At 48.9% G+C, this 19,449-nt stretch overlaps 1 protein-coding gene and 1 long non-coding RNA gene across 2 annotated transcripts in view; one reads left to right on the forward strand and one right to left on the reverse strand.

Moving 5' to 3' along the window:
- Nucleotides 1-19,146, forward strand: part of ENPP6 (ectonucleotide pyrophosphatase/phosphodiesterase 6) — a 118,548-nt gene extending 99,402 nt beyond the window's left edge. Inside the window, exons 7-8 of the mRNA XM_049632617.1 lie at nucleotides 10,883-11,006; nucleotides 15,568-19,146. Of these exons, the coding sequence (XP_049488574.1) occupies nucleotides 10,883-11,006; nucleotides 15,568-15,773 (330 nt within the window). The 3' untranslated portion in view covers nucleotides 15,774-19,146. The remainder of the gene's footprint in view (nucleotides 1-10,882; nucleotides 11,007-15,567) is intronic.
- On the reverse strand, nucleotides 9,093-13,611 carry LOC125923917 (uncharacterized). Its single transcript, XR_007458195.1, has 3 exons — nucleotides 12,045-13,611; nucleotides 10,705-11,588; nucleotides 9,093-9,570 (listed from the first exon to the last, which is right to left on the reverse strand). It is a non-coding gene; the product is annotated as an uncharacterized LOC125923917 (long non-coding RNA).
- Nucleotides 19,147-19,449: the final 303 nt, after the last annotated feature.

Consider the following 19,449-nt stretch of genomic DNA (forward strand, 5'->3'; position numbering starts at 1 on the left):
GACTAGCTGGCGGTGGCCCGCTCACAAAGCCCGGTGACAAATCTGATGCGGCCTCATCACCGCCTCCCCGACCTCCCAACACCCCTCCCCTCTGCGCTGAGGGTCCAGGTATCTGCTCTTCTGCAGGAAGCCAGTCAAATCACGTGTCTTCTGAGGGCGAGCCACATGGTAATTATGCACCATATTGCATACTGTGTTACATTATATTATATTTTGTACATATCACATGATTACACACATACGCATACATATGTTTGTGTAAATCAGAACTAAATCAGTTAACAGGGGCCGCCCAGTGTTTCACTGTATGCTTTTAAGAAGTGGGGGAAGAAGCCACAAGAACAGAAAGGAAGAATGTTGAACGATGGACAATCGCTTGAAAACCTTTTTGAAAAATATAGAATTATTTCCAAAAGGAAATTTGAGATGATTTTTTAAATATTTTGAAGCAGAGAGTTTTTTTGTTTTGTTTTGTTTTTTAAGAATGAAATCAGAAGTAAGATAAACAGGATGTGAAAAAATAAGATTCTGGAAAGATTAGTGTTGACCCACCAAATACAGGGACCATCACTGTTAACTCACCCAGCTTTAATTAGTACTGACCGGTGCTATTAAAAGGAATCGACGTTGACCACGCCTGGTTCACTAGAAACTTTACAACGACTCCTCCCCCACAGTTTCAAGGACACGAATACAGTCATTGCACCTTTTGCAGGTAATAAACCCATGAAGAAACATTTCTTCTTAAAATTTTGGTCAACAACAATAATAACAGTTATCCTGAATGAAGTACCTCCTGGCTACTGCGTCTGTCCCTCCCGATGAGTCTGCGTAGAGGATATTGTTAGTCCTGACAGTAACGCACCACAACGTAACGTGGGACACTAACGTCACTCTAGCTTCCTAGCAGCCAGCTCAGAGATGGTGGCACACTCAGTTACCTTAGTGTGACTTACAGTGTCTGTGAGTAACATAAAACCATGAAATGTTTCCCTGGCAAATCATGGTCGTCCCTGAGTCCTGAAAGAAATTAGGTGTCTTTCAGTGACTCCTTTTTGTACCTCAGTTTCCTAGATTGAATGAATACCTTCATTTTACTCCCCTCCTTGAATTTATGGATTTTTGTCCCAAGACTCACAGGTGAAAATTAGAATTTCTGATTCTCCCTTGATAGAACATAGGGTTTTATCTCTTTGTTTTCTGAAAAACCCTAAAGACGCATGTCCATCCGTTTCCCTGCTGTCTTAGACGTTCTTCTGTTACACCTTTCTGTTGTTCGTTATACTTCCTTGACTGCAGAGAATCGAAAAACTCCATTCTGTATCTTTGCTCCTGCTCAGAGCTGGGCTGTCGCTCTCCCCACGTGGTAAAAGAACATTGTGTTTTGCTCTGTCACCTGCACGGCAGTGCGGGGCACAGGTGATGACGTTTCTGAGCTAAACCCCACTTGGCGTCTGCAGCAGGACCAGCTTCTCAGCCCGGAAAGCCGTCTCCCTGGCTCTGGGTGTGGATAGCAGAGGAGTCTTTTTTCTGGTTTAGACACGATTAGAAAAACAGCTGAGTCAGGACGATTTGGTGCTGGTTGGGGCCAATAAAATAGAGCCGCATCTCCCCATCCTGCCTGTCTTTGGCCGCCATGCCGCAACATGCAAGATTTGGCTTCCCTGGCGACACTGCCCCTCCCATGTAAACACCAACTTTTTGCTACCGATGTAAGCCTTGCAGACTCTAAGGCAGCTGCTCTAACGGGAAGACTTAACTGAGCTCATTTTTTTAACGGTCACTTAGAGAGCTGTCACTGAAAAAGATAAAGACGGGGAAACAGATTTAATTTGTCACCTAGAATTGCACAATTACCCAGTGTGACTGCTGTTGCTGCCGCCAAAAAAGCAAGCTCCCTGGCCAGTGGCTCCCCACAGCTTGCTTCTGCTCCTGCATTCTTCAATATCTGGACTGGATTTCCGACTACAGCCAGTCCTTTCCCCGGCTCTCCTCCTGCAAGGGCGGCAGAGGACTAAACACGAAGAGGAGAAAAATCCAGGCCACCTGCCGAGGTCCAGCCCTGGGCTGTCACACCTGCCAGGCTCCTTTCTTCAAGAGCTTCCTAACTGATGTCCCCACCCCCTCTGCTCCCTAAGACCTGGTCACTGTCCCCTGGAAACCTCTTGGCTTGTGCTTGCCAGGGGTCAAAGGCCATAACCCTTCAGGAACCCCCCCCCCCCACTGTCCAGTCCCCAGGTTTCACTTACCCATGCTCCACCCCCCTCTGTCCTCCAGGGGGCGCCCGCACGCAACGGATTTGGTCAGACAGGGTCGTCCCACTGCCTTCAGGAGGCAGGTCCAGTGATGCTGCATGTCCTTGGCATATGGGAACGTCAGGAACAACACGGGAAAAGGCAAAGTGGGGAGGTACTGAGGGTAATTTCCGCCGAACTCAAGTGCATCCATCCACCCTCTGCGTCCGTTCCTCCGTCCACATGCAGCTTTGCCCCGCTATCCGGAAGCGGAGCGTTCCTGTGACAGCTTCCGTAAGCAGAAACGGCGCAAAGCAAAGAAGCAATTACCATTAATTTATTTGGAAAAACTTATGAGCTTTCCCAGGCCCCCCCAAAATGACCTCTCTCAGGCTTTTCTGATACCTTAGGTCACCTCTTGCTAATGGACGCACAAAGCAAATCGACACAAAGCCCAGATGCTCACAGGAGGGGTTCAAAGCTCTGGTGGTTTCCAGGGAAGGAGCTGTTCAGGTACGCGCTGCCTCTTGTAAAGGCTTACTGCAAAACCGATACTGAACACTGTGTTCACTTTCCGTCTTTTTTTTTTTTTTTCTTCCCAAAACAGAAATCCTCCTTGAATATCTTTCAGTCAGCAAAAGCAGGTTATTAATGCAGCTCTTTTCGTAAAAGAAAAGTTGTGTAACTCGAACTTACAAAAAGCAGGGGATACCTGTACCTAAAGGATCAGCCTGTGCTCAGCAGGCCCCGGTAGCATCAGTCAGAGCCCCTGGGGTGCCCTCTCCTCCTTGACTCCCACCTGTCCGTAAGCTCAGACACCGGCTGTCCTGTGAAACACCCGGCTCCCCCCTAACTTCCTCCAGCGTGGAATTCTCATAAAAGCCGGACTCTCTCCCCTGCCTGCTACATTCATTTGTCTGCTTTCGGACTCTTCCTTCCTGGAGTATAAGCTCCTCGCAGGCAGGCCTGTGGCATCCTCACCTCCCTTTTCCTCCATGGAACCCGGTACATGACAGAGGCTCAGTACGTGTTTGTGGAATATGAATTGACAGATGAATTACTAAATACGAAGACCGTTGATTCCGGGCTGCTTATCAACAGGCTGTTCACTTCTTAGGTAACCAAGTAAGCAGAGAGGAAGGCTGAGTCAGGAAAGCCTTTCCTTTTCGCTCTTTATTAGCTGCCCCAGGAGAGACTTCAACAGGGAAAGAGCGTTTAAACCAGTGATGGCTGTTCTGCTGGCTTCAGCTAGCCCACAGCTGGAGCCCAAGTGTGGGACACAGCAGCTCTCGCCAACCCCTCCCCTTCAGGGCTAAGTCCTGTGGCCTGTCCTGGACAGCGTCCACCTCATGCCATGGTGCTCAGAAAGGGGGGGCGGCCCCAGCCTGGTGAGGGACCGTAAAACATGGCACTTTGTTGCCGATCTTCTGGACTCACTCCTGTCCGCGTGGAGAGAAATACAGGTAATCCGGGCCCGAGTGTCTAAGGGAGGCCAAGATTTGTCTCCAGAGGAAAGATTTATTTTGAAAACTGGCAAAGGATGTGAAATGCCAGGTTCAATTCTAAGGTCTTCGGTCGAATGGCAGTTAGGCACAGCCCCAAAATATGTTGGGAAATCAAGACAATCTGGAAAACGTGGTTTCTGAGTTTTAGTGGCAGCTAAGAGTGGTGTTGTCCAGGCCCGACTAATTGGGCTTCAGGAAGTCGGCTGTCGAGCGCCGGGAGCTGCTTACTTTCTGGTGGGGATTCGGGTCATCTGGGGGCACACGCACACCCTCCTCACCCTTGGCACACTTCAGTAAACACGGCCCTGGGGGGAAAGGAAAGGAAAAAAGGAGCCTGATCCGCTCTGTGCTGTCCACCCCTTCCCTGTCCTCCAGGGAATTCTGCTTCTCTTGATCCCTGCTGGTTTTGCTCCCTGACATTTTCTGTTCAAAGGATTAGGCTGGGTGTGGCAACAGGGCTTCCCAGGGTCAGAGCAGGGCCCGGGGCCTGAGCAATTAAATTCTGTTTTAGGAAGAGGCAGCCTCCTAAGATGCAGGGAGAGAAACTGGTAGGGAGACCTCTTTGCACTGCTGTGTTCCCGACCTCCACTCCCACAGGCCTCCAAGGAGTCAGGCCAACAGGAAGCCTCTTGGGAGAGCCACGGGGGAAACCCAAGAAACGGGTCCATAGTGGAAACCGTCGCTCAGAGTTAACCCTAGCAACGAAACCACCCGAGCCAGCCAACCTGCTGTCGCTGCCACAAGAGTTTTAAGTGAAGCCGCCCCTGACTTGGACACCATCGGGTGCCTCTTTCAGCCTGAGATGATGTCAGAAGTTTCTAGTCTTTTCTGGCACATGGGAGGTTCCTCTTACAATTGGATAATAAACATAAAGTAGATTTATGTTTATTAAGCCATTCACACACTTCGGATAGGTGTTCACATTTTACTTATTTTCATCTGACCAGATTTCAGTTGTGTTCCCCCAGAGCCCCGGAGATTCAGTGAGGTGCCTCATCGGGGAGAAACTTGGGTGTCCAACCCCGCTTCACTGGAAGAATTACACTTTTAGCGGTTGAGAGGAGGGGTGGTAGTCAAAAAGTTTAACCACCGGTACCCCACAGGCCCCGGCCAATGAGACTGGATGCCGGATGAAATCAGCCGGTAAGGCCCCACTGGTTCCTGCAGTCCTCTGTGAGCAGATTGCGTGACTGATTCTTTTCGCCCTGAGACCCTGCATTCCCTCCAGGAGGGGGGCCCTAGGCTGCTAGGCTCAGAGGGCCTGAGACACAGACTCGGACCTCAGCATGGTAATCCAGTATAAACAAGAAGTGTCCTTAGAAAGGAACGGGTAATTTAACGTAGCACAAGACAGGTGCCGGGAGAATGGGTTTCCAGACCTGACTATGTGTCCCAACCACGTGGGGAGAGATTATTAAATAGAGATATTCCCTGCCTCACCCTGACCTACTGAATGCAAATACCCCAAAGTAGGTCCCCACAGAAGCTCAGGGCGGTCTCTGCAGAGCCAGGCTTGGGATCCAGCAGTGTAGACAGTGAGCGCTCCCAAGTTTCAAGGTAGGAGGGTCCACTGTGGCCTCCAGTGGGGGAAGACTGGACAGGAAGTCAAACAGAGCAGGAGGAGCCGACAAGGCCCTCAAATGGTCCCCTGGCCTTGGGGGAAATCTTCTGCGTCCTCTGCCTCCCCACACAGTCATTTTGGGGTGCATGGCAAGAGCTAGGGCCCAGATGCTGTCCCAGCAGCTGGTGGCCCTCCTGCCTCCTTAGGAGTATTTTTCTGTGTGGTTTAGCAACCATTTTCTGGTCTATACCGAGGGGAAGTCGGAAGGAAGAGGTGAGAGGTATACACGCTAACGTATTCCGAAAATGCAACGATAAAACACGAGTAAATGCCTTGAGATTTTGCCAAAGCAAGTACCTTGGCCATGTGCAAACAGAAGCTAATGATACAGATTGTCCAGGCTGCTCCTTGCTTCTTCTTGTCCTTCTATCCCTCCTTCTACCTTCACCCTCATTCCCAACCCTACCCCCATTTCTGATTGTGCTCCCTGTACCTCCCAGCTCAGCACCATAAAGGACTGAACTCGCCATGAAATGGCAAATTCAGAGATGCCTCCGGGCGTGTGTTGAACAAATTTCATTAACTGGTTTGCTGATTTGGGAGTAAACAGAGCACATTACTTTTTTTTTTTTTTTCTTTTTTAATTCTAAGGATGATTGAGACAAAGATGTAGTCTAGAGACTATAACTCTTATCTCATAAACACTCCCCTGGCTTCCCGAATTCAAGCAAGCTGATGACAGGCATTTTCCCGGTGAGCCGGCAGCAGAGTGCAGGCGCCCAAATAAAAGAATACAAGTCTGCAAACATAATAACCATTTCTCCCGGTGTTTCCCCATGTGGGGCTACTTCTGGCGCCTTCCTGTTAGAAATGATTAACTAGTTTAATGGCTCATCAGAGAGGGTCCCCTCCCTGCTACCTACCCATGTATAGAGGAGGGGTCCCGTAAAGCTCTGGAATGTTCTGAACAAATCACACATAGTGAAGATTTTATTTAAATTTCCAAGATAGTGTTCACTGTAGAATGGCCAGCATATGTCGGTTTGCCAAGGACCGTCCTGGTTTTAAAACTGAAAGTCTTGGGGTGTCTGGGTGGCTCCGTCGGTGAAGCATCAGACTCTTGGTTTTGGCTCAGGTCACGATCTCACGGTTCACGGGTTCGAATGCCCTGTCTGGCTCCGTGTGGACAGTGGGGAGCCTACTTGGGATTCTCTCTCCCTCTTTCTCTGCCCCTCCCCTGCTTGCACACTCTCTCTCTCTCTCCAGATAAATACATTAAAAAGTAAATAAGTAAAATGAAAGTCTGGCAGCCCTGGTGCTGGGCGAACCGCAATGACTGGCACAAGCTGTCAGCACTGAGAGCAGAGAACTCCGGGTCCTCTCTCCTCCTCGCTCCTGCCAACACTTCTCCCATGGCCGCTTCCCTCTCCTGCTCCTCCCATCACAGGCTGTCTGAGCTCTCCCAGCCGGCGACCACGGCCTTCCCCGCTCCCGGAGCTCCCGGGGGGGGGGGGGGGGGACGGGGCGGGGGGGCATGTGGCCGTGCTCCCGCGGGAACCCCGCGCCCACACTGTCAGAGCCACCCGTGGCCGTCACCGAGGCTCCTGTGCTACACGCACCCCGCGCCCCCACGGACAGGAGTCCCAGGGCGGGCTCCTCCTGCCTCCGCTCAGGCCAAAGGCGCCCCGGGGCCGGATCCGCCTCACCGCCTGTCCCTGTAGGCGCGGCCATCGGGACAGAAGCCATAGCCCCTCTCCTTTCCTCGCTGAAGAGGAGCTCCTTCAGGTGAAGGAAGGCGTTTCACCCAAAAGCCTAGCAGGGTGGCCGGAGCTCCCCGCCCGTCCGTCGAATTGCAGGACGGAACGAACAGCCTCTTAAGTCACTGCCTTCTCCCACGTGCGTGGGGACAGGGACGTGCCCACCCTTCCCTGCGGCTGCCCTCACCAACAGTACCCTGTTCCTCCGTGGCCTTCGTAGAGCGGATTCCCTCCCTCACCTGTTCATTAGGGGGAACTACCCTGTCCGGGCAGGCGCCTTATTTGGGCCCTCCCGCCACCCGCTGCCGTGGGACCGGTGTTCCCCGCAGCCCTGGGAATGGGCTGCCCACCCTGCCCTGGGCCCAGCTCCCTTAGTGACCCACACTTAGCAGTGCTCCCCTCCTTCTTCCACACGGGGACACACACACACACACACACACACCACTCCTCTACTCCTGTCTCAGCTTTGACCAGGTCTGGAGGGCCTGGGCACCTCCCCAGGACGTCACTAGGTGGTACTATGTGGCAGTCCCTGGGCCTGGTAGAATCAGGATGAGGTCAGCTCTCCTCAAGCAGGACCTTGAGGACGTGCAGCCTGGGGGTTTCTGCTCTGGAGGCGCAGAGGCCCGTGACACGCATTTGTCAGCGTGACCTCATATGTATGCCTCTAGGATGAGGAAGTGGAACAGAGACAGGGAACAGAGACAGGGAAAGCCACCAGGGAAGGGAAGGGAGAAGATCATCCACATGCCATTTTGAAGTCAAGGGCGCGTGCGGAGCGTAATCCGTCCCGTCACTTAAGGGACATGGTCAGCTTCTCTCATAAGCTGCCAGTTTGTTCTTACTTTTTCAAATCGGTAAGAAGAGGTGTTTCACTGGACAACTTTGTCACTTTAATAAAAAAGAACGCACTCAACCTGTGATCAGACAGAGCCCCGGTGACCTTCAGGCCAAGGCTTTCGCGGCTGTATGTTTGTACTTGTGCAATTTGGACTGGAATATTCTGAAATCAGGTGATGGGTCTGCATCTCCCTTTCATCGGTCCCTTGGTCATGGGGCACACATGTCCTGCGGGGGTCATCAACCGTGACGTCCTTAGTAATGAAATGTGCTACCCGGGGCTGCAGGAATCACTGCCTGGTAGCCTGACGGGGAAGCGACACCTCACTCACATCAGCTGACGGAGCTACGCTGGACGTGCTGCGGTCGTCGCTGCAGACCAAGAACAAACAGCACAACATCTTAGAAGTGCACAAGTTAATAAAAACATTCCCATGGAAAAATACAAGCTACAGCTGGAGAAGGAGGCGGAGGGGTGATGGAAATTCAGGAAACGGAGAGTCAGTGATCTAGTGTGATTTGGAAAGCGGTCATGCCAGGGAGCGATTGATGGGGTGAGACTGGATGTGTGCGCAGGGCGGTATGACAGCTAAATAGGCAGAGGGGACTTCGGGGCTCGCAGCCATCACTGTCCGGCCGCACAGGACCAGAGCGCCTCGCCCCGCAGCCAGCGACATCTGGCGACCATCCTGTGGCTACTTACTGAGCATCTATTATGTGTCAGGCATGTGGCACAGTCATGACCTCCTCCCAGAACTCTGTGAGGCAGGTATTATCACATCCAGCAGGGAGCCTGAAGCTGAGAAAAGTAGCTCGCCCAGGGTCACGGAGGCAGAACGTTGGCAAACTGGAATCCCCTCTTAAAACCTCTTTTCTATACTTTGGCCACTACTCGGTGAAGAGGCAAGGGACAGGGGCCACCTCCTTGTCAGTGCTGGCAGGAGCACCGCCGCGGTCTCTGGCTGTGGGGTGGTGGGAGAAGCACAAGGACCAGGAGACAGATGACCTGGGTTTGATCCCAGCCCTGGCTCTCAACAGCTGTGTGACTTTAAGAGTGACCCTTACCCTCTCTGTGCCTTAGTTCCTTCAACTCTACGGTGGGGAAAATGACATCATCCAACACCGGGATGTGGCGACAATGAAGTGAATGTCACTTGATTAAGTAAACAGATGGTACTGTTACAGGTCTTTAATTTTTTTTTTAATGTTTATTTCTGGGAGAGGGTGCGGAGCAGGGGAGGGGCAGAGAGAGAGAGGGAGACACAGAATCCGGAGCAGGCTCCAGGCTCCGAGCTGTCCGCACAGAGCCCGATGCGGGGCTCAAGCCCACAAACCTCAAGATCACGACCTGAACTGAAGTCAGATGCTCAACCGAGCCACGTAGGCGCCCCCAAGAGGGTACTATCACCAGTCTGACGCACCAACCTATAAATTGCTGGTACTGTTGGGTCCAAGCGTCCTTTGTGACCAGTCGGTCTACTTCCTGCATTTGCAATGTCTGTGGTATCGAACCCTGTTCCACGGAAGGCGACTGGAATATCAGGAAAGAATGTTTAGTCTGCAGTGGAGGGCTAGGGTTCTGTCCCGCTGGCCGCAGCCTCCTCAGGCCCCACAGAACCTTCTTTAAGCCGTTGTCTCACAAGTAAGCGTCTGTGTCCAAGAAAATTTGAGTTCTGAAGGGAAGAAGGGTGACAGACAAGTGATGGCTCTGCAGCCCATCCCAGATGAAGACTGTTGGAGGAAACGTAAGAGCCCTGGCTAAGAGGAACAGAAGTGTCATCTTCAAGTGTTTGAGGGGAGGGGGTGAATTTATCCCAAGTTGCTCCCAAGGGTGGAGCTAGAAAAACAGAAAGATGGGGGTGGTGTGTGGGGTGGAAAGGCCTCTGGGTTTTGTCAGGTTTGCTAGAGAAATGAGGTGATTAGATTAGACTCTGTATTTTCCAGCAATTCTCTGACAGCAGTCGGATGTCCTGCAATTCAGCCCAGTCCTGACACTGTCTGGGGTTGGAGCGGCCCCCTGCACCAGGGGGCTCAGTCCCACCGGGCCGCCCCCTCTTCGCACCCCACACGCCCCCCGGGGCCCTGGGTCCCCGGGCCACCATACTTACGTGCGATTGGCAGGTTCTCACAGCCCTTTTCAGGTTTGATAATTGAGTGGAATGAATCACAGAGCTCAGAAATGTGCTCTGTTTATGATTAGTTTCAGTACAGAGGATACAACTCAGGAACAGCCAATCGGAAGAGAGGCATGGGGCCGAGTCCGGGGGGGGGGGGGGGGTGAGGCATAAGGCCTCCATGCTCTCTTTGGGGTCACTGCCCTCCCAGCACATCAATTTGTTCAATTACCCAGAAGCCCCCTAGGCCACAGCCCTCCAGGGTTTTTACACAGGTTTCTCGGCACAGGCACGTGTGACCATCGTTGGCCACAAGCCTGAATGCAGCCTTAGCGCGCAGGGGACGGGCTGAAATTTTTAACCCCCCCAATCACGTGGTTGGTTCCTCCAGTGACCTCCTGAAGCTGCCCAGCCCCCCACCGCAGTGAGCCATCCCATTACTATGTACTCGGCTATAGGAGAAAGGGACTCATTATGAATTCCTGTCACTCAGGACATGCCCAGGGTTTTGGGAGTTCTGGGTCAGGAACATGGGACCAAAGCCAAATATACCTTTTACTATACCACAGATACACTTTAACATCCCTTCCGTCTCTAACATGATATATTTAGTGGCTCTAAAACTGATCACAAGGTACAGTTCAGCTCCGTGTAAGAAAATACTTTTATAACTAGAGCTCTCTGGCAATTTACCGGCGTGCCTCCAGTGGTCTGAGCTACCTGGAGAAGGAAGTGATCCAGCTGAGGCTGGATGACCCCAGTGGAGAATGTTGAGAAGGAAATCCCCACACTGGGTGGTAGTCTGGGCCAGATGCTCACTCATCATGATGGTTGGGACAAAGGGTAATGTAACTGCTTTGCTTGGTTTCAGAATCGAGAGTCACTTCCATTTTGGATGAACAGCACTGGCAGGAGAGAAGGCTGGCAGCATGGGTGGCATGGCTATGACAATGAACTCATGGACATGAGGGGCATCTTCCTGGCCTTTGGACCCGGTAGGCAAGAGCTGACCAAATTCTTTTAGTCCTCCATTCCCAAGGAAGTGTCTCCAGTAGGGGCTGATAGAACAGTAAAGGCTGAAGCGATTTCTTTATGGACCCTCTTTATGAGCAAAGCTGAGCAAACCCAGCTGGTCTCCATGAAACATCTTTTGCTGGCTTGCTTTCAAATGCTTCTTAGGTTTGGCAAATGTGGCCAAATACTTTTCCTTGTAAATTTTAAATCTTGAGTGCAGTGAAGAAAATGTATTCCACATGTTTGTCATTCGTTTTTTACTTAATTCATCAAAACGTTATTTCACAGTTATCTGATGTCCAGGAAAGCTTATCAGACACCAGGTTGCTGACAGCTGTGAGTCTCAGAGTTGATGTGATCACTTCACAGGGTCTGAGCCTTCCAGGGTTCCTCCCTGTCTAGAGCACCCACCCCTGTGGGGGTCATTCGGTTTAGGGCCCAACCAGAAGCTGGGATGTGCTCAAGGCCAGGCTAGGAAATGACCTTGAGACTGACTTTGAGAATGAGCCAGAATGACTTTCTCTTCCTTGATGTCTCTTCCTTGACCAGATAAATTCCTAGGGCTGGAAGAGAGGGGAGATGGAGAGGGTCTATTTGGTCATTTGCTTTAACTGACAGAGGACTGTAAATTCACATTTGGGGAAAGTTTATCACACACTCTGGAGATCATACTACGACCCAAACATCCCCTTCTTTCTTAAAACAAAACAAAACAAAACAAAAAGCAGAGGGAGAGAAGCATTCTACAGCCATCAGCCATCAGTTGACTGGCTCATAAGCTAGTCTTTCTTACTACTGTCCACTTTCCTTATTAAATATAATAAACCTACCCTGGTATCATATTCCAAATGCTGTTTTCTAGATATAGATCAGAATGTTTCAGCCCATGAAAGTCCACGCTTCCCTTTCAAATTATAGGTTAGAGGTGTTGCCTAGAAGGTCTGCTCTTCTTCTTGTAGCAAGACGAAGATGTTATGTCAACCCAACTCATTTCATCTGCCTTGGGCCACTCTACTTACCACAAAAGAGAACGATGAGACATCAGTTTCTACATCCGTCACAGGAGCCCCTGGCCTCCTGACCTTAGGGAACACATCGGTCCAGATCCTTTCCCACATGTGACCCAAGTTCCCACATCCTGAAGCATCAGAACTAGGAGCAGCAAACATTCATAGAGGGCCAACCGGGTTCACGACATTGGCCTAAAAGAGTTCAGAGCATGCCCATGCAGGTTGCCATCAACCAGTGGTAGCTGGTGGGTGTTCTGGTCGGCCAAGCCTCACGTCAGATGTAACCTCTTATACGAAATTCAACATTAATTCTCTAAAAAGCTTGAAAACATAGCAAATGAGGGATGGAGCCTTAAGGACTTGGTTGAGGTCAACTGTTAGATTAGGTTGGAGACATTCCAGGGTCATAGCCTTTATACAGGAGAACATTAAACATCAGGGCTTTCATTCAAAAGCATCTCCTTCTTCTTCCCTAGAAGATAGAAATAAGATCGGGAATGCAAAAGCAGTTGTCAGTTGAAGGAGTGTTTATAAGCAAGGGTCTCAGGCATATTTTAAAGCAGAAGCAAATCTAGCCTCAAACCAAAATTTTAAAACAAAGTACTCAAAGCTGCATTAGCTTAAAGTTAAATTCAGTGGGGAGAGTTTGTCCATCAACAAAGGCCTCCATCATATGCTCCTTTAAAACTAAAAGCCTAAGTCTTTTATAGACAGATAGATGACCCTGATGAAAATGGACTGGGCCAATTGCAAAAATGTTTCCAGGCAGATACAGCCTTGAGAGCCGCCCGCAAACCATCACGTTTCTGGCTCCAATTCTCATGAAAGATTGAACAGCTTTACACACTGTTTACTCAGAAGAAAATTTAAGAGTGAGGCCTTTAATAGCTATCTAGCTGCACATTGAGATAGAGGTACATCCCTCCTGATTAATTGTATGCGCTTCTCGCTTAGGGAGGAAGCTGGGCATCATTGCGGCTGCCCAGATTCAGCTTTAGAAGTCAGTAAGTCTGGTCCAGCAAAAAGAAAAGGAAATAATTCTGGAAGATAGCCTCTCTCTGGTTAATCCCAGTTTTCTAATTTGAACAACCTAATCTTGCCCCGGAGAGCTCCACGTTTCAAGATAAGACAGCAGGAGTGTGATTCAGTGAGCTGCCCGTGAGCTAGCAAGCCTCACCCGGAAAGCAGCCCCAAGGTGGCCAGGCGTGGCGTGGGCCTGCAGAACCTCTGTCTTCAGGAGAAACAGTTTTAGTATCAACAAAATTTAAATTCTTGGGACTACCTTGGATTCCCAATCCAGGTTCAAAGTGCCACCTTGAGTTAGTGGAGCTTGGCCCCCACGTCCTCCCCAGCTGGATCTGGTTTTGCTATTTCGGAATTTTCTAGAAGCTCTCATGCTAGCCTAGATCATCTCTTCATCGGGTCCAAAGTCCCAGCACTGCAGAATAGGAAGCCATGAACCAGATGGAATGGAAAAGAAAACCCAATACTCCTTCCTGCTTATGTGCATAGGATTTAATTTTGTACTTTTGATGTAAAAAGGTAATCCTTTCTAATATTTCTTTGTCAGTAGAGCTTGATCTCAGTTTTTCCTGCCACGTGTTAAAGATGCGGATGTTTGGAAAGGGAAGGCTAGGGAAAGAGAAGTTGGGTCTACTGATGTCTGACACCCACACACGTGGAAAGGATACGGGTACCATGTGGTGGGGCAGTGTGGCCATCACATCCAGGCCCCTGGCAAGCCGGAAGGAGGGAGTTGTTTCCACATCACTGGGACAACCTTTCCATTGATTTCTCATACTTCAGCTGATTCTTCTCTGGGGACGTCTGACCAGACACCTACCTGTAATTGCCTTGATACTAAGAAGGGCTGGGATTCTGGGGCAGTCCTGATCCTGGAGCCTCTGGATTTTAACTAGTTTTTACCAGGAGGTGATGCTACCTTATCCCTTATCCTTTCTGCCCCCAAAGTAAAGTGAACTCTCCAAGTAATGTACTGGGTGCTTATTTTCAATCCATAGCTTGCCCTTGCCGGGTGTTTACTCTACATGTTTACCAATAGTAACGACTACCATTTATTTAGCATACAGAACGTTCCTGGAACAATGGTTTACATACCATTTCCACACCCATTTCCAGAGCTTCTCCAGCTAGTAAGTGGCTGTGGGCTGATTGTAGAGCCTATTAACCTTATATACCAAAGTCAACATTAATTCTCCCAAGTGAGCAAAAGCCATCACAGGGGAAGTTGCCCTGGCTCTAGCATACTCTGTGGCAGAGTTTTCTGAATAGAACTTCTTTCTGTATCTGTAATTTCAGGGTTAACATAAGAGCAGGATTTGCTGTTGGCACTTCTGGACTATGTTGCCATTGGTGTTTGTTCGCTTTTTAAATAAAGTATGTGGGATCCTTTTAGCACAGCAATTATAAAGAACTATTTTCTAAGGTAGCAAACTTGGCTTCACAGCCCCTGTACTACCCATTTCTTTTCCAAGTCTTGCGTGGTTTAAAAGCTCATGCAGAGAGGCCTTTACTGATGGATGAAATCTCCTTCTTGAATTCAACATCAGTGTAGCTCTGGTTTGGGGCCCAAAAGGGAAACTGCTCTGTACATTACTGAACTCATACGCTTACTGTTTGAACATTCAGCATCCTGTTTGCCTCCTGTGGAGGAGAAGGTGCACTCTCCACTGAAATCCCTCTGTACTTACCATGCTGCGAAGGGCCAGCCCTACCCTTCACATTCCCGTGTCCCTGCTGGAGTTTGATGCCGCCTCTGGGTGGAAGCACAATAACTCTTCTCCATTAGTGCTCTCGGAGGCTTCGCGTGGGTCCCGAACCCCAATACCAGTTTGCTTGCTTTCCACTCAGCTAAGGTATTTTATCTGCCGGGGAAAGGCTCCCACGGAATGTTGAGTTGATCTTCCGAGCTTTTTAAGAAACCATTGCTTAAGAAACTGTTGCTTCTGAGTTAGCTAGCACAGAGGAAACCGTACAGTTTCACATTCCATTAAGCCCTGGGACCTCAGTGGGGCAGGAAAATGAGAAACAAAAATTCTTGAGTGGCTATGGGGCCCCCTGTCCAACCAGTCCCTGCTAGATAGATGTTCTGGAAGATAAGCATACCGTGTAATTGGGTTTGGGGAGCTCAGCAAGACAGTCAACCTTCTGCGACCACACCTGCTCTCCAGTGCTCTGCAGAAATGAGCAGCAAAAATGGAGATGCCCCGCTGCCCCCCCAGGATGGCTCTTGTCAGAAAGGCACCACAGTTACGCACAAGGACAGTCTGCTGACTTGTCTTTTAAAGAAACTCATCTCCATGAGCCATAGGAAGCAGCATCCTCTTGTAAGCTCTACCCCTTCCACATCTCCTTCCAAGGTCACAGTGACTTGGCCACGCCCCATTGGCAGAGCTGATTTCCGGTCCCAAAGCTGCCTGGAGCCTGAGTGTCATTCCTCCGTATTGTGACTCAGCCCCTTTCTGCCCAGGGAGCGGCTGTGACAACCTGTTTGCTTGCCTTTCTCTTTCAGATTTCAAATCCAACTTCAGAGCCGCTCCAATCAGGTCCGTGGATGTCTACAACATCATGTGCAACGTGGCAGGCATTGCTCCCCTGCCCAACAATGGGTCCTGGTCCAGGGTGATGTGCATGCTGAAGGGAGAGGCTGACTCAGCTCCGTCTGTCCGGCCGAGCAGCTGTGTTCTGGTCTTGATTCTACTCCGACTGTTTGCATAGACGCTGCTATCGTTGTCCCCAAACACTCGGCCAAGTGTGCTCCACGGTGCAATGGTTTTCATTTTCTATTTGAATAACAGCTTCATTAACACAATCGAGGCCACAAAAATTGTAAATATACTGCTCTTGGATGATTCCATACATAAAAGTCCCTACTTCTTAAAAAAAAATTTTTTTTCTTTAATGTTAATTTTTGAGAGAGAGATAGAGCGTGAGCAGGGGAGGGGCAGAGAGAGGGAGACACAGAATCCAAAGCAGGTTGTGGCTGTCAGCACAGAGCCCGACACGGGGCTGGAACCCACAAACCGCGGGATACGACCTGAGCCGAAACAAAGAATTGGACGCTTAACTGAGCCACCTAGGTGCCCCAAAAGTCCCTACTTACTTAAAAAAACCACCCAAAACCCCAAACTTTATTTCTTCTGGAGATAAGGAAAACCCCAGCTTTTCACTGGCTCAACGGTCTGTCCCTTTCTGCATTGTTCTCATGCAGCTACTCGGATGAAGTGAGCAGGAGCCTGCCCCCGCGGCAGACAGTGGATATTGCATGGAGTCTTGGACCTTCCTGTGTCCTGCCTTGCACAAAGCAGGGCCTTGTCTGTGTCGTGTCCACACCCAGGAGCCATCCTTGGGGTCTATGGCCACAACGCTGTACTGCTTCTTCCATCCCAGAAAAAGGAAATCCCCATAAAATCAATAGCTGTCTTCTGTTTGTGACTCTTTTTCATTCTATGCCAAGTCCCGGGGAGGGCATATCTTAGCTTGGATCGCCAATCAAAATTACTAAGGATTGAAGAACTCATAGAACAAGGTGGAAGATGTGGGTGCCCTCCCAAGGTCTTGAGTGCACAAAAACGTCTCCCTCGCCTTGAGGAGGAAAGCCTGCTGTAGCCCTGGGCTTCTGTGAGATTTCTCCCAGTCGGTCACAACATGGAGCCTTGCACATGGCAGGCCCTGCGTATGTGGGTGGCCTGATGGATCACCTGCCAGGCTCTGGATCCCCAGAGCGTTGGCTGCGGCAGTACCTGACACATCATCACAGTCTGATACAGTCATTACGCATCTTGCTGAGGACATGTGGACATGTTTGCAGAAATCTCGGTTCACTACTTGGAATGGTAGCACATTAAGCATAAGTTCTATGCACAGTAGTTCTGGAGCAAGTCTGGTTGAGCACCAGCAAAGTGGACCCCGAGTGACCCAGAATCCTGAGGAAAATCCCAAGCTGGGGTAGGGACCCAAGCTGGGACCAAATCCCAGTCACTAACCAATTAGCCATTTAATCAGGAAACAGTTTGGTCAAAGTGCCACCTCAGGGGCCTACGTTCTTCGGAAACTCCTAAGAAGAGCCACTGGGCCTGAGTTGAAATGTTCTTAGTCTTCTAGATTTGCTGTAGGAAATCTTGTGAGACAAAGGATCAATGCGCTTTCAAATGACTGGAGTCACGTGCACATATGATTGCATTAACAGTGAATTGGGACACATCTACAAAAGAGACTTCTGTCCGGGAGAGACCGCACATCGAGTCTCAGGATGATGAAGCCCTTATATATATATAGTGTTTGCCTTGAGAAGTGAGTGTCAACACTCACTGTGATTCAAGAAGGCTGGCAGCATCTCTGTGCCTGGAACCACCAGAGCAAAAGATCACTACTTACCATCACAAAAGATGTCTGAGGATTGACGTAATGTGTTTTAAAAGTGCCAGCAAGCCATCGAATCAATTAGAAAGAAGGCAAATCGGCCTTTGTTATATGGCTGAAAGTAAATTGGTGCTTTCAGAACATTGGCAGTGGCTGTTGAAACAGGCATCCGTTGTTCAAAAGTTTCCTTTCTCCTGAAAGGATGGCGATCTAATGAACTGAGTGACGCCCACCTTCCTGAAGGAGGGATCCCTAAAAGATAGATATGCCTAGAAGATTAAGTTAAAAGTGGGTCATCAAAATCAAGAGAGTGAAAACATGTACACAGTCTTAACACTTGCCTTTCCTGCTCTACCATTATTTCCCTCACTTATCCTTAAATTCTTCAAGTTGCAGAATAAAACTTCAGTTATTTGCCTGACAAAGTGTAGTTAATAAATAATCTTGAATAGATGAATGAGAGTAAGATACTTTTGGAGTCGTGAGTGTTGGTGAATAATAAAGAAATTTCACTAAATGGAGAAAAAAACTTTTCCCCAAAATAATGCATACATTTTAGTGGCTTAATTATTTGGCTACAATTTTTTCCCTTTGATTTTTCTTTTAAAGTTACATTATTTTCCCCAGGAAAATTCTTTCTCAAAATGTGTTTTGTACCATCAGAGTAAAATCTGAGTACATATAGACACTTTTCTCCTGGATTATGTTGCTACTTCACTGCTCATTCCAGGGGGAAGATAAGTGGATGGACGTGAAAATACCGAAGGTAAATGAAAGGAAGGGTCCTTACATTAAAGAGGAGATGAATGGCTACTTTCCCTGCCCAATTTCTAATCTGCAGAACCCAATTCAATTAAGTTCTGAAGAACTAAGCATAAATTAGAACAGGCTCAGGGAATTCTTTCTAGCCGCGAAGAGTCCTGATCATAGAACCCCAACTCTTTTTACTTTTAAAGAGAATTTGGTAATCCACATGGCATCATGGCCATTTGCAAACTTCCCGGGGTTGTAAGCATCATCTGGCCTACTTCCAGAAATGCAGGTTCAGGGGATCCGGGTGGGGCCTCAGCACTTAGAGGTCACACTGACGTAAGGTCTGGATCGACTTACGGAGAGCTGGGTTCTGTTTTGACCTTGGTAGACCTGAGACTCCTGACAGCAATTTCAGAATCCGCCAGTTTCTCCAGAGGCCATCGGACTGGCATCGGCTACCGGTCCCAGCTGGGTCAAGCTTCCAGCTGTCTCTAAACCACAGCAATTCTGCAAGTCCCTGGGGAGAGAGGCACCCCAGGGGGCAAATTTGGCTTCTCCACACCCCATTCCGGTGACTCTAAGATTCCCAAGAGTGCTGTCAAACAAACTCACTGTTCAAGACGTGGCGATTTCGTGAATTTTCTAAGAAAGTTTTTGCATTTCTGTAAATATCAAGAGATGTCCAAATGTGACTGTGTGTTTAATCTTTTTAAGCAATTTGTGATAGACCAAAGTCAGCTCTTGTAAACTACTTGCTAGAAAGGAGGGAGTTGTAGCCTTGGCAGACTGGTTATTATAAAACATGGGAAACTTGGTCTCAGGTGCATGCTATGAAAAATACACTCATGTGCGTGTTGTTTTGAAATCGTAAAATATCACCTAGTACAGTTCTCAAATGTTTAATAAATGTTCCATAAATACGTTTTGAATGAAAAAAAGAATAAATCTCATTAAAGAGACTTGCTTACACCTCAGATATTTTTTGTCTGTAGTTCCACAAATTAAAAGAATGTTTCATTTTTGGTTTGCTATCATTTCTTATCACCCAACTGAAAATATAATTATACTTCATTCCATGGATTAAACATATTCCATCTCAGGTGTATGAATTTGGTGATGGACAGAAGGAAGGAAGGAAGGAAGAAAGGAAGGAAGGAAAGATGGGAGGAAGGGAGGGAGAGGAAGGAAGCAGGGAGATTAGATTTTGAATGTATCAAACATATTTACTTTTAGAATAATAGCTTTATCAAGATTTAATTTATATACCATATAATCTATC

The sequence above is a fragment of the Panthera uncia genome, chromosome B1 (genome assembly GCF_023721935.1).
Source record: "Panthera uncia isolate 11264 chromosome B1, Puncia_PCG_1.0, whole genome shotgun sequence".
In the NCBI taxonomy this organism is placed as follows: domain Eukaryota; kingdom Metazoa; phylum Chordata; class Mammalia; order Carnivora; family Felidae; genus Panthera; species Panthera uncia.